Source organism: Ailuropoda melanoleuca, chromosome 2, assembly GCF_002007445.2.
Source record: "Ailuropoda melanoleuca isolate Jingjing chromosome 2, ASM200744v2, whole genome shotgun sequence".
Taxonomy (NCBI): domain Eukaryota; kingdom Metazoa; phylum Chordata; class Mammalia; order Carnivora; family Ursidae; genus Ailuropoda; species Ailuropoda melanoleuca.
In genome coordinates, this window is record NC_048219.1 from 99705433 (window position 1) to 99719918 (window position 14486).

At 36.8% G+C, this 14486-nt stretch overlaps 1 protein-coding gene across 5 annotated transcripts in view; it reads right to left on the minus strand.

The window, feature by feature from the left end:
* The window catches only part of PTPN4 (protein tyrosine phosphatase non-receptor type 4), a 205956-nt gene that overhangs the window by 38516 nt on the left and 152954 nt on the right, over nt 1-14486 (minus strand). For all 5 annotated transcript variants that reach the window (XM_034654399.1, XM_011222837.3, XM_034654397.1 and 2 more), the window contains 3 exons: nt 12755-12880; nt 9485-9643; nt 558-717 (listed from right to left, as the gene is read on the minus strand). In XM_034654399.1, coding sequence (XP_034510290.1) covers nt 558-717; nt 9485-9643; nt 12755-12880 — 445 coding nt within the window. The remainder of the gene's footprint in view (nt 1-557; nt 718-9484; nt 9644-12754; nt 12881-14486) is intronic.

Genomic DNA, 14486 nt, shown 5'->3' on the forward strand with positions numbered 1-14486 from the left:
ACGCCCTGAGCCAAAGGCAGATGCTTAACGACTGAGCCACCCAGGCGCCCCTCACTTTTCATTTATTTACATCTACTTGAGGAAGCAATGAAAATTCATAAATCAGAGGATTCTAAAAATTTACCATTTTGTTGTGGTAAAAGCATGTTCTCTAAGGGAAAAGTACTAACATAATTCATCAATATATTTTACAGAACAGAGAGTGATCCAAGGACCTGTACTCAATTTCAAAAGGTTGATGAAAATGATAGTCTCTGCATTCAGCAAATTATATAATAAAGTTAGTTGCATTTAATGCGTTATTAGCATTTGTTCTGAAAATGTATGCTTTGCAAAACTAAAATCAACATAAATTTGTCAAGAATGAACTTTTAGAGCAATGATAAAAGGAAATTCCACAACTGGGTTGTGTCATGGCAAAATTCATGAGCAACATATGATGAAAAAGAAAAAGTACAGTAATATAAATTACAGACAAAACATACCACAGTATAAAAAAATTTAACTTCCAATTAAAAAATTCTGAAGAAATATGAGAATATCTGAAAGCTACTTACAGTAGATTTTTCAGGAGAAGATAGAATATCAAATGTTTCATTAATATGATTTTCCAGATCTGGTTGAGAATGTGAATAATGAATTTGGTTCCAACTGTTTTTCTTTGATTGTTTGGGTGGTAAAGCTGGAGGCTGCCCATCTCCAGGGGTCTCCTGTGACCTGGACAGGAAAAGGGAAAAAAAAAAAAAGAGTATTTGGAAGCAGTCTTCTAGAACTGTTATTTTAAAAGCTAGGGTCGGAGCACCTGGGTGGCTCATTTGGTTAAGCGTCTGCCTTTGGCTCAGGTTGTGGTCCTAGGGTCCTGGGATCGAGCCCCGTATCCGCATCCTGCTCTGGCTCCCAGCCTAGCGGGGAGCCTGCTTCTCCCTTTCCCTCTGCCCCTCCCCCTGCTGCTTTTCCTGCTTGTGCTCTTCTGTCAAATAAATAAAATCTTTAAAAAAAAAAAAAAAAAGCTAGGCTCAACCAACTCAGATATTTACAATGTCTAGTAATAGACAAGCTTTAAATATTCTATTTACAAGTGCTACTGTTTAATGAAACCCTTCTTAACTTTGACGTTTAAGTAGTACATCAAATTCCCTACTTTATCAAATCTGTAAACAATTCTACATAATAATTAAATATACTTTATGGGTATCATGATGAAGAGATCTATTAATCTACTATAACAGTATATACACCTTTCCAAGACACTTTTTAAAAATAATGTTATCAGTGGAGTCACATGGGTAGCCAGGGAAAAAGGCAGGCAAAGAGAAATCTGAATTGAGAGTTGAGCCGTTCCACAGATAAAACACCTGGTACAATCTAGAGAACTTGTGATTGGCCCAATTTACTTAGAAATAAAACACAAGGGATGCCTGGGTGGCTCAGTCAGTTAAGCATCTGCCTTCAGCTCAGGTCATGAACCAGGGTCCTGGGATAGAGTCCCACATTGGGCTCTTTGCTCGGGGGGGAGCCTGCTTCTTCCTCTGCCTGCCACTCCCTCTGCTTGTGTTCTCTCTCTCTCTGGCAAATAATAAAATCTTACAAAAACAAGACAAAACATACAATTCATGAAAGTAATGAACTCAATGCTCACAAAGATTTGAATCTGAGTAAGAGTGTTGAGCTCACTGAGGAGATAAAAATGGACAAGACATTGTTGGAGTATGTAATTTAAAGAAACAAAATCCAATTAACATTAGGGAGAATAAGCCTCAATTTGTGACAGCAAGAATTAATAAAAAGAGCTAAGTAGGAGAAGCTTCAAGGTATAAACAGTAGCTTTTTAAAGATCCAGCACAGTATATGTAATAACACTACTTGTGAGTTTTTCACAACGCCAGAAGGGGGAACCAGTGGTTCAATTTGCATCCTAGGAAGCATTCATCCATGGAGGTTGTGGAAGTGAGGAAAATAAGGCAAGGGGAAATAGTTCTTGGTAGGAGCAGTGACCATTTCTGAGGTTATTATTAATCTCTGTGATGCCAGGAGGTCTTTGAGAAAATAAAAGAATTACTGTCACATTGCCTAAGGTCTCTTAAGAGAGTCGATAGCTGTTGTATCAAATTGCACGGCTGCTGCTGTACTATCCAGACACAGATTTCATTGTTTCTGCTTTTTTGAGTGACAACAGATGCCCAAGATACAAGTTGTAAGGTCTTGAGGAAGTGGAACTGCATTAGATTGTATTATTGTTAAAAAATCATTCTCCACTCTCTCTGGCTGATATTAGGCTTGGCCATAGGCCTTGCTCTGTCCAATGAAATCTGAGTAGAAGTGGTCACTTTTGAAAGGACACCTGAAGAAACAGCTCATGATTCATCATGTGTCTCTTTTTCCTTGGCCATCAGACTAGCCATGCCCCAAACAAGAGTATGGGTCCTGCAATGGACATGACATGGAGTAGAGACACAGATGATCCATGATGTACATATAATGTAAGAAAGAAATAACCTTTATTGTTATAAGTCACTATAAGTTGGGGTAATTTGCTACCACAGCATAGTTTATCCCAAGAAAACAGATACAGAAATTAGTGTCAGAGTAGCTCTTCGGTACATATGCTCTCCCCTGGCAGAGAAGGTGTGAACCTTACTTAGAGGCTCACGGCTTGCTAAATACCTGGTAGATACAGGTAATGAAGATAAAAGTTTTATTAGTGCCAAGGAAGTCAGCCAGGATTAATAATAAATGGTTTAACTGTATGGTACTCCAGGGAAGTTTCTCTTAAGAGAAAATACAGTCATTCCAAATTTCCATAATGTAATATAAAACTTAATCATGAAATAAGTAGGTAAACCATAATGCCCACTCAGTCTAACTTTCTACATAGAAGTCTTTAGGGAACAAAATGCTCTGAATTCTGAGAAGTATGTAAGGACTGCATCAAAGAACATACCTCTCTTTTTCAGCAAAGGCTTCTTTGAGGTCTACCTTGATGGTCAGGGACTCCAGGTACCAAATGTAATAGTTTTTATTCTACCAGTTTCAACTGCCAAGAGCCTAAGCCTTTAAGATCCAATATATTCAAGTGTTGCTAATCCAGGAAAATGTTCCCACAGATGAGAATAGAGACATGGACCTCAAACATGGCCTGCTAGAAGGGATTAGGACACAAAGATGTACACATCCCCTGGCACAGCCTCACAGATGTGACATTTCTAAAAAGCAGTTTTTTGGGGCGCATGGGTGGCACAGTCGTTAAGTGTCTGCCTTCGGCTCAGGGCGTGATCCCAGCGTTCTGGGATCGAGCCCCACATCAGGCTCCTCCACTATGAGCCTGCTTCTTCCTCTCCCACTCGCCCTGCTTGTGTTCCCTCTCTCACTGGCTGTCTCTATCAAATAAATAAATAAAATCTTAAAAAAAAATAAATAAAAAAATAAAAAGCAGTTGATCAAAAGATTAGGTATATATAGTCAAAAAAGCTCCAGAAGTGATTTTTATTATGCATTGCTAATTAGAAATCATTGTCCTGAAACACTGGTTGCAAATTCATGGCTTGTGGGCCAATTCTGGCCAACATACATTTGGCCCATTATTTTTTCTTTATAAAATGTGAGTTAATTGGCTACATTTAAAAAATTACATATGTATCTGGATTTCCAGAATGGAAAATTTGGACGCTCTGGAAAGAATGAAACTGCATTACCAGTGGTCAAAGCCAAGAATGAGCTGCTGCCTTTAGATGGGCCATGGGCATCCCAGTCCACATACATCCCACCTGGGTTACTTGTGAGATTTCAGTGGGTATTTGAGTATAACCTCTCTTAAACATTTAAGTCCGCAGGAAAACACAGGAAGGAAGAGAGCCAAGCACACAGGCTTGGGTTGGGATTTAAGCCAAGTTCTAAAGACAAGGTGAGGAGAATGCAGCATGCACTGAGAGGATTAGACAGGATTAGACAGGAAAGAACATTGTAATTTCAGATTTCAGGAAAAGGGCTATCTGCCTTCTCTCATTGTTTTATGTAACTTTCTTGTTAGAATAACTTCTCAGAGAGTGATGGTCAGGCTCTCCAGATGTCAGATTGATGCAGAGGGACAGGTTGGTCTGGGAGCTTTTACAAACTAATTATGTGCTCTCCCAGTAATCCCAGTAACTACCCTTTCTATGCCTCCATGTCCAATAACCAAACTCCATCTACATATCTATTTTTGTCTCTAATAGTCTATCAAAGTAATCAAGGATATCACAGCACAGACTCCTGAAAATTCTTATTCTGAACAAAGGTTATCAATTACATTTTAAGACATATTCCAAGTGTATTAACTCAATTTATTATAACAAGTAACGTCCTACTTCATATTTAATGTAGAGATCATGAGTATAGTTAATTACTTACTCAACTTTTAATTTAATTCTTAGTAAGGCTTCTGGTCAAGAACAGGTTATTAGCAGTTAAGTTTTTGGGGAGTCAAAAGTTATATGTGAATTTTCAACTATACAGGGGTTGGTATCCCTAATGCCCACGTTGTTCAAGGGTCAATTGCGTGTTGCTAGACTTGATCAAGACTGGCATGGGAATTGGGTTAAGCTGAGTGAGGACATGAAGTTTTCAGCGGTAGTAGCTCAGAGGAGCAAAGTGAAGACAAATCTTTAAAGACTAAGTGAAAGGAATTGACGAAGTGAGGATGAAGCTGTGGTGACTCACTAGAAAAGACTAGAATGGGATAGGCCAAGCAAAAATGGCTCCGGGAAATGAATTCGATACTTCAGGATTGTGAAATCTGTAAAGTCTCTTGTGATTAGGGCCTAAGGATAAGTTAAGAGTTTGGAGAATTCCTCATCTCCGTACTTCAAACAAGTAGACAGATAAATGGCTGATTAATATTCTTAAAGGCTGCCAGTATATCCCTGCAAATTAACTAGAATTATACAATTATTATAGTTAACATCTACTAAGCACTTTTTCTCTGCTTAACTATTATACATCTCATTTACTGTTCAAGAGCAACCCTATGAGGCAGATATTATCATCCTGTTTTTTTAAAGGTGAGGAAATTGAGGCTTACAGAGATAAAATGACTCATCCAAGGTCATATAATTAGAAGTGGTGGAACCAAGTCTTAAACCCAGCCAGAATCCAGAACTTCTGCTCTGAACATTATGCTATCGCTGCACTTTAAACAAAACTATAAAAGGCAGGAGCAAAGTTATTTTAAATCAGAGGTTTCCATACTTTATGTAGCAGTAGACTCCTCTGCAAATAAGATGCTTCTCAGAAGCCAATATATAAAATATACAAAAGCTAAGCAACCCACCTGACAGTATCTGAGGCTTCAACAGAACTTATCAGAGCATATCCTGAACATGACTATTTTCTATCATGCCATTTGGTTATAAGTGGTAATACTGCTCTATATTTTAAGTTCTAATAAAAACAACTTATATTTAAACGCAGAGAATGCAAGATCAGTAGAGATCTGTGCTTTAATAACATGCATTTTTACTTTAATTGAGAACATATTTCTAACTCAATGGTTTTAATATACTTAAAACCATTAATTTGTATATGATGGGGGGGAGGTTTGAATGGGACCAGAGCTTGAAACACAATGTTCAAAATTCACCCACAAAAAAATTTTGTGGACAAATTACTACCTGTGTTAACTTTTGGACATTAACGAAGGAGAATGGGACATGGGAATATAATTCTAAGAGTGTTCCAATGCCCAACTCCCATATTGGGATTTTTCAATACAAATAACTTGCTTATCTTCAACTTTGACATTTTTAAAAATGTTAAGTGAAGAGCAAATAATGAAAATGTTAAAGTGCACTTTGTTGTCAACAGAGCAATATACTGTAGCATAGCAGCAAAAGATTTGCTAAAACTGTCAATGAAGCCAGGTAGGCAAAAACTTTGCTGATTTGAGTCCACTCAGCTTTAAATTTCCTCATGAATGCTTCAACAGCAGCAGTGAAAGCAGCTTATTCTGCAGTCAAAGCAGCTCTCTGTTGCTGTCTTTAGCAATCTGTATGAAAATAAAAAAATCTTAACCACCCAACTCACATGTTTTGTGATGATTTTGTAGAAACATCCAAGCTTCTCTATTACATACTAATAGGAATATATTAACATTTGTGGTGTGAATTTACTAAAATAAACACCTGTTAAGTATTTTCAAATTAATTGAGGGTTATTGTTTTTCTCAGAAAATCACAAACCAAAACAGTCTAATCTTCTGTGAAACATTTAAAGAAAGGAAGGAAATGGTAGACTGTAGTCTCAATCACCCCTGCCTAAAAACGGTAACTTTATTCTAAGCAGCACAAACAACCTATTTGTTTCCATAATAAACACACCAATGAGTTAACAGTGTTTCCTCCTTGTGAAGCAGGTGACCTTACCCAGTGACTGAAGTTTGGACCCAGGTTTCACCTCAAAGGCCCTGTACTCACTCAAAAAAACAAAAAACAAAAAACAGGGAACTGGTGAGATGATCTCAAGATTTGTTTCAATACATGTTGAAATGCTCTGTTTCATCCAACACATTGTCCAAATTCTTTCCACATTTGGCCAAAACTAAAACCTATGGATTCCAAGTTGTAAAATGTTTACTCCGGATTTCAAATATCAGCCAGCCAAGCAATCAACCAACCAACTGGTCAATCAATCAACAAAGCCTCGCTAAGACACAAAGTTCTGCTGATTGGCTCAGGTAGGGGAGACCTGAATTTTAGTTCTGTAAACTGGGACAAGTCCTGTGAAGTGTGGCTTTCTCATCTACAAAATGGGGATTACATGTCTTTCCTATTTCACTGAGTTGTCTTGAACAGTGAGATAATTTCTGAAGCTGATTTTAAGCAACTAATGTAAGTTATTTGTTTACCATTAAGCTTATCTTTTCAGACCTCTCTCATTATTAAGGTTAAAACTGCCTGAATTTTAAATGCAGTGTTAAGAGAGTCAAAACTGAAGACAAACACATAAGCCTCATTAAATACATGTCTAGAGAAAGATCCAAGCATTTGAAATTCTTGTGGATCAGGATGGGGAAGCAACACCTACACAATGCCAATGTGTCCGGAACTTGCATCTCCATTTAAGGTCAGGAAACCAGAACAAAAGTTTTAATGGGTTGATGAACCTATAAAATATATATATATGGAGATACTCAATTGTATGTATATGTGTGTGTGAGTCTGTATGAAAAGGGCTCTTCAAAAAATGGACTGAGATAATTTGGTTAGGTCCTGGGAGTTATACTGTTTTGTTCTGCAGTAAGATGGGCTTTTGAGATTCCTCTATATGGTTTATTTCTATGTGCTGAAAGTATAGCATTTTTAAATGTAACCAATTAACATCTCGATCATATGCTTAATTACTGTACTTTTTAAAGTTTCAGAATTAGAAAATAAATGATTATTAAAAAATCAAAGTATACAAGGATAATTTTTTTAAAAAGATTTAATTTATTTATTTGACAGAGATAGAAACAGCCAGTGAGAGAGGGAACACAAGCAGGGGGAGTGGGAGAGGAAGAAGCAGGTCCACAGCGGAGGAGCCTGACGTGGGGCCTGATCCCATAACACCGGGATCACGCCCTGAGCCGAAGGCAGACGCTTAACCGCTGTGCCACCCAGGCGCCCCTACAAGGATAATTTTTAAAGTAATAAAAAATTAGCCTGGGTGGTTCAGTTGGTTAAACATCTGCCTTTGGCTCAGATCATGATCTCAGGGTCCTAGGATCGAATCTCACTTCCAGCTCCTTGCTCAGTGGGGAGCCTGCCTCTCCTTCTGTCTGCCACTCCCCCTGCTTGCAAGCCCACGCTCTCTGACAAATAAATGAATAAATCTTTACAAAAAATAACCAGCCTTGTCTCCTGTCAACTCATTCTCCACATGTGTCACTGTGTATCCTTCCTACTCTTCCATCCTCTGTACACACACAATCAAAATGTTTTACCAAGATATGTTATCAAGACTAAAATTCCACTTGTCTTAATAGCTTAGCCAGTCCTCCTTGTCTGGCCCCACAGTGAGGACAACCACACCTCCTCTATATCTTGTCTCGTGTTCCGGAGTTCCTATACCTACCTGCTTTGCTTATCAGTTCATCTACTCTTCTACCCATCACTCTCAGACCCCTTTTTTCTTCAGCCCTGATCACAGTCACTACATCCTACACCCCTTCCTTCTTTTCAACAATTAATCTTTCTATTATCTATGTGCCTTATAAAGAATTTTATTTTTTTCCCATAATTCTCACACTNATTTCCACCAGCCTTGTCTCCTGTCAACTCATTCTCCACATGTGTCACTGTGTATCCTTCCTACTCTTCCATCCTCTGTACACACACAATCAAAATGTTTTACCAAGATATGTTATCAAGACTAAAATTCCACTTGTCTTAATAGCTTAGCCAGTCCTCCTTGTCTGGCCCCACAGTGAGGACAACCACACCTCCTCTATATCTTGTCTCGTGTTCCGGAGTTCCTATACCTACCTGCTTTGCTTATCAGTTCATCTACTCTTCTACCCATCACTCTCAGACCCCTTTTTTCTTCAGCCCTGATCACAGTCACTACATCCTACACCCCTTCCTTCTTTTCAACAATTAATCTTTCTATTATCTATGTGCCTTATAAAGAATTTTATTTTTTTCCCATAATTCTCACACTGTTTTTACTTGCATATGGACTAGCTGCATTATATAAACCAATAAATCAAGATATTGCATATTATTGTGAGGGTAAGCATGTTGTATATTAAACTAATGGGGTAAAAATACTGAATTATGAAGCTGGATTTATATACCAGTATGTAATAGGAGATAGGAATGAATTTTTAAAAAGATGGGTGCATACTTTCTTTTTTTTTTTAAGATTTTATTTATTTATTTATTTGACAGAGAGAGAGAGGCAGCGAGAGAGGGAACACAAGCAGGGGGAGCAGGAGAGGGAGAAGCAGGCTTCCAGCTGAGCAGAAAGCCCGATGTGGGGCTCGATCCCAGAATGGTGGAATCATGACCTGAGCTGAAGGCAGATGCTTAATGACTGAGCCACCCAGTAGCCCTGGGTGCATACTTTCCACAGCTTATTTTCAGAATGATGGTCATCTTACTTAGTTCTCCTTTGCTATTTAATTTTTCCCACATTGTCTATTCATTCTTATGGTTCCCTTCCTGAAAAAATATTAACTCTACCTTTTAGTATTTTATTGCCTGGCCACAGTGCAACATTATCTGCAGAAACTAAAGGTTTAAGAACATACTGTCAACAAAACAGTAAGAGGGATTTTTGGGGGTAGGGTAGGGGGAGGGGAATACAAAGAACTCTCAGGAACAAATAAGCACATTTACAAATACATAAAAATTTCAAAACACCGCATAAATAAATGCTTGCATCAAATACCCTAATTTCCCAGATTATTTCAAATGAAACAATCTGGGGCATTATTATTTATAAGAAGGAAGCTAAATGAAAAAGGTCTTACGGTGAAGATTCCAGAACGATGCTATTAGCTTGTGTTGAAGATGGAGATCTATGATTCACAAATACTTCACTTGGGGAAGTGTGAACCACATGGTCTACCAGATGACCAACTGAAGATGGTCGTAACCGGGTTCCCTCTTGTGTGAATGCAGAATTTCGACTATATAAAGAAGAAGAAAAATTGAGCGAAAATGTGCTTTAGTTCAACTTTTTCCAGTTTCTTACTTACATGATTACATTAGAAAGTGGGTACATGTTTTAACACTAACCACACTGACTAAGCAAAATCTCTGACAAAGATAGTATAATGTAAACAGAAAGAATACCAAATAGGAAGTCTAAGATCAGAACTACAGTCAGCGATCTGCCACAAGAGTTTTACCTGTTCAATCTATTATCTCTACCAACCTTAGCTTTAGTCACTACAACTTAGTGTCTTAATCAGCATTTACAGTATTATAGCATTTATTCCTCATTTTATTGCACTTTGCTTTATTGCTTCTTCTTCTTTTTAAAAGGTTTATTTCTTTTAGAGAGACAGAGAAAGAGAGAGAAGGAGTTCATGAGCAAGGGAGGTGCAGAGGGAAAGAATCTCAAGCAGACTCCCCACAGAGTACAGAGCCTGATGCGGGGCTTGATCCTACAACCCCGAGATCATGACCTGGGCCAAAATCAAGAATCAGACACCCAACTGACTGAGCCACCCAGGTGCCCCTCTTCTTCTTTTAAAAAAAAAATGTACTGAAGGTTTGCAGTAACTCTGCATGGAATAAGTCTATTGGGTGCCTTTCTCCAACAGCATTTGTTCACTTCGTGCCTGTGTCACACTTTGGTAATCCTTGCATTATTTCAGACTTTATCATTTTTGTTTTTGTTACAGTAATCTGTGATCGGTGATTATGACTCACTGAAAGCTTAGATACGGTTAGCATTTTTTAGTAATAAAGTGTTTTTAATTAAAGTATGCACATTGATTTTTTACACATTGCTACTGCACATTTAATTGAATACAGTAGAGTGTAAATATAACTTCTATATGTACTAAGAAACAAAAAGATTCAGTGACTTGCTTCTTTGCAGTGGTCTGGAACCAAATCTGCAATATCTCCAAGGTATGTCTGTATAAAATAAAGGGAGAGAATAAGTAAATCAGAAATATCTCTAGTCTGTGTTTTTAATCCGTATAAAACTTTGTATTTATGGGACTTTTTAAAATTCCTAAAAATAAATAATGAATAACATATTCCCATCCTCATAAGTGACAGTCACATGAATTATCATTATTATTATTAATTATGACAGCTAACATTTGAACACTTATTATGTGCTAGGCATTGTTCTAAGGATTTCACATATATCACCTCATTTAGTCCTTATAACAATACTATAAGAAAGACACTGTTATTATAATTTGTAAATGAGGAAAATGGGACAAAGAGATTAATTAACTTGCTCAAAGTTCAAACTTTCAGTGATTCCAGGGCCCATGCTCTTAACCATCACACTATACTGTCTCTTTAGAATTGAGAAAAAAAAATTTTCAGATCATATCTAAAACTGTTTCATTATCTAGGAAATTTAATCAGAGCTACTGTTAATTAATTAACTCAATCATCAATAAGTCAAGCAGAGAAAGACAACTATCATATGATTTCTCTCATCTATGGAACATAAGAACTAGGATGATCGGTAGGGGAAGAAAGGGATAAAGAAAGCGGGGGTAATCAGAAGGGGGAATGAAACATGACAGACTATGGACTGTGAGAAACAAACTGGGGGCCTCAGAGGGGAGAGGGGTGGGGGAATGGGATAGACCGGTGATGGGTAGTAAGGAGGGCACGTATTGCATGGTGCACTGGGTGTTATACGCAACTAATGAAACATCGAGCTTTACATCGGAAGCCGGGGAGGTACTGTGTGGTGACTAACATAATATAATAAAAAATCATTAAAAAAAAAATTAACTCAATCATCTTTCCTCTGTCTTCTGTAATTTGTTCTAATTATTTAGTGCTACTAGTAACAAATGGAGATATGGGTGGCTGGAAAACGGACCAAAAAAGATGGTTCTAGACTTGCCTCAGTTGATTAGCGTCTGAATATATGCAGTATTTTATAAAGAAAGATGATTTAGCAATCTGCAATTAGTAAGAGAAAGACTTGTGAGTCTATCTTTTTTAGCAGCTTAGCAACTAGGAAGACACACAGGTATGAGGTAATGATCTCTAAACCAAACTTTACTTTTGTTATGTAAAAGTTTATTCTTGGGCTGAAAAACACCCACTGGTGACACAACTTTTAGAATTTAGTACAGGGGCACCTGGGTGGGTCAGCTGGTTGGATGTCCAACTCTTCATTTTAGCTCAGGTTATGATCTCGGGGTCATGGGATCAAGCCTCAGGCCAGGCTCTGTGCTCAGCACTGAGTCTACTTGTCCCTCTCCCTCTGCTCCTCTCCCTGCTTGTGTTCTCTAAAATAAAAAATTAAATCTTTCATAAAAGTACAACGTAGTACACACTTACTGGATATTAATGTGTTTAAAATATTTCTGAAGTTAGACTACTTCAAATATATTCCATACCAAAACTCAAATATTTTGATTTCAACCTTTTGGGTGAACAAAGTCTATGAATACACTGACATCTATTTATCATTATTTAATTACATACATATATTACACACATTTGTTAAGACATTATAAAATTAACATCTTCAGCCAGTACAAGCTGATTATCTTATTATTATCTATACCAAAGCATACAGTTTTTGTGAGAAATACTAGAATGAAGTATATAAACAGTAAGTGGTGAGTAATACAGGCTTCTTAGTGCAGACATGGCTAAGCTTGTGAGAACTCATATTGGAAACCCCTTTTTCCAGACCAAAGAAAGTGGTGGAGCAGTTGGGGCAGGAGGTTAGGTAAGATGATCTCAATCATTTAGTATTTTCAAAAAATATATGCTTCCCTAGGAATTCTGGAGAGCCACATGAAAAAGGATTATGTCAATAACAACCACATTTCCAGATTTTAATTCTACTAATAGATCTTGATTTATTGGCTAGAGCTCCATACTGTACCGGAAAGTGAGCATTCTTGTTCAACGTTCTACTCCCTGACTGATGAGACTTTTCATGCCACTTGTGCAGTAAGCTGCAGGCTATGAGAAAATAATGCTCTGGAGCAACAAAAATCATGTTTGACTAAGATATTTAAATGCAAATATTTACATATTTTGATCTTCAGGCAAGTCTACAGTAAGTCTGTACTTACTGATTAGGAGTTCCAGGTGGAGATCGTGATGGAAGGCTTTGTGTTTCTAACCTGTCATCAGATATTGAATTTCTGCTTACGACTTCCCAATCCATTAATTTCCGTGCCAAGGGCTTACTTGGGGATCTGCAGAAATAATTTGATATGTAAAAATCTTTATTTTTATATCCCCAACTATTAACCAAATCTTAGAATCTGTCTTAATAGATCATAATCTAGATAAGTAAACATAACTTACTTAAAAGAAATTAATGCATTTAGTGACTCTTTACCCCACAGTTTCCTAAGAAATTAAATCTGCTTTGTATGGAGAAGGAAGGAAAGACATGCTAAGAGTAGAAGAGAGAACAGGAAGAGGAGAAAAAGAGAAGAAAGTAAAAAAGCAAAGGAGTAGTTGGCTATCAAGTTATCTCAGATAGCAACATTATAAATGTTGCCTATTCCAGAGTTTCTGAAACTTTAGCTCATCTTGCGATGTATTAAACAATTGCTAGCCTGTTATCTCCTAAATATCCTTAAATCTACACCCTGATCCTCTACCTTAATAGAGGGCAGGGTGAAAATGGTAATTATGTATATTATAACTTTTTACATCTTATATATAGTAGTAGGCTAGTGGATTGTTTTGTTTTTTAAAAAACATTCAAAAGGTTAACATTCTGTCCGGTGGTAGGGAGCAGAAGACTACGTTTTACCTATCTATATATTGTCAGCTACCACACTGAGAAAGATGAGAACTAAGTAATCATTTCAGAAAAGATACGGACCTTTGCAGAATATAAAAAAATATTCAAATTCTGACTGGCCAAAATTCATGGAAAACGTATGACATCTACTTTTTGACATGCAGAGTTAATATGAAGGTTAATATAAGGAATTACGCTACTTACATAAAAACACATAATAAATCATCTTGTAAGCTGATCGTCTTATATTTCATTAATAAATTCACAGAAGCACATAGAAACAGACTGGACTAAAAAGCATGGTAACACTTACTAAGAATACTCAAAAATATTTATAGACATGGTAGGAAGCATTAAAATAATGATTAGTAGAGTGTACTAGTTCTGACCTTCCATGAGACAAAGCATGTAAGTATCTATGTCTAAATATCTAAATTTACCAATACAGTGTACAACCCTAGGGCCTTCCCTTCCTCCTGCATTTTATGATTTAGGAGTATCTGAATTTTTAGTGCAATGTTTTAGTCTATTAATTTTATTAAACCACAAGTATCTTAAATTCCTTATGAATCCAAACCAAACAAATACCCCATCATTTTGGGTATTCATAGCCAAAACCTTTTTTAGTTTGGTAGAATGACATCTCCTTAATTTAAGAACATATAACATTTCCTAAAAGAGATATAATGTTACTGATTTAAAAAAAAAAGGCACTGGCTCAGATTTCATTTTTCACAAATAAATTCAAAGTAATAGAAGCACGAACATTTCCCATTATCATGAGTCCAAATTACAGGGTTTTCCTACTTGAAGATAATCAGGACACCATTTAGCCCAACATCCTAATACTGCTATGCAAACTCATATTCCTTTACTCACAATAATACGGAAAAAAAGTATATTTTTTCATGCATTTGATTTTTAAAATGAAGATTACTAAAGAAACCTTAGTATTTACTGCTCTTCTATTAGCCAATTCTCAACGTTAATAAGCTATTCTTTCTCATATATTAGACTACTAAATGTAAACTGTAGGAGTTCATATC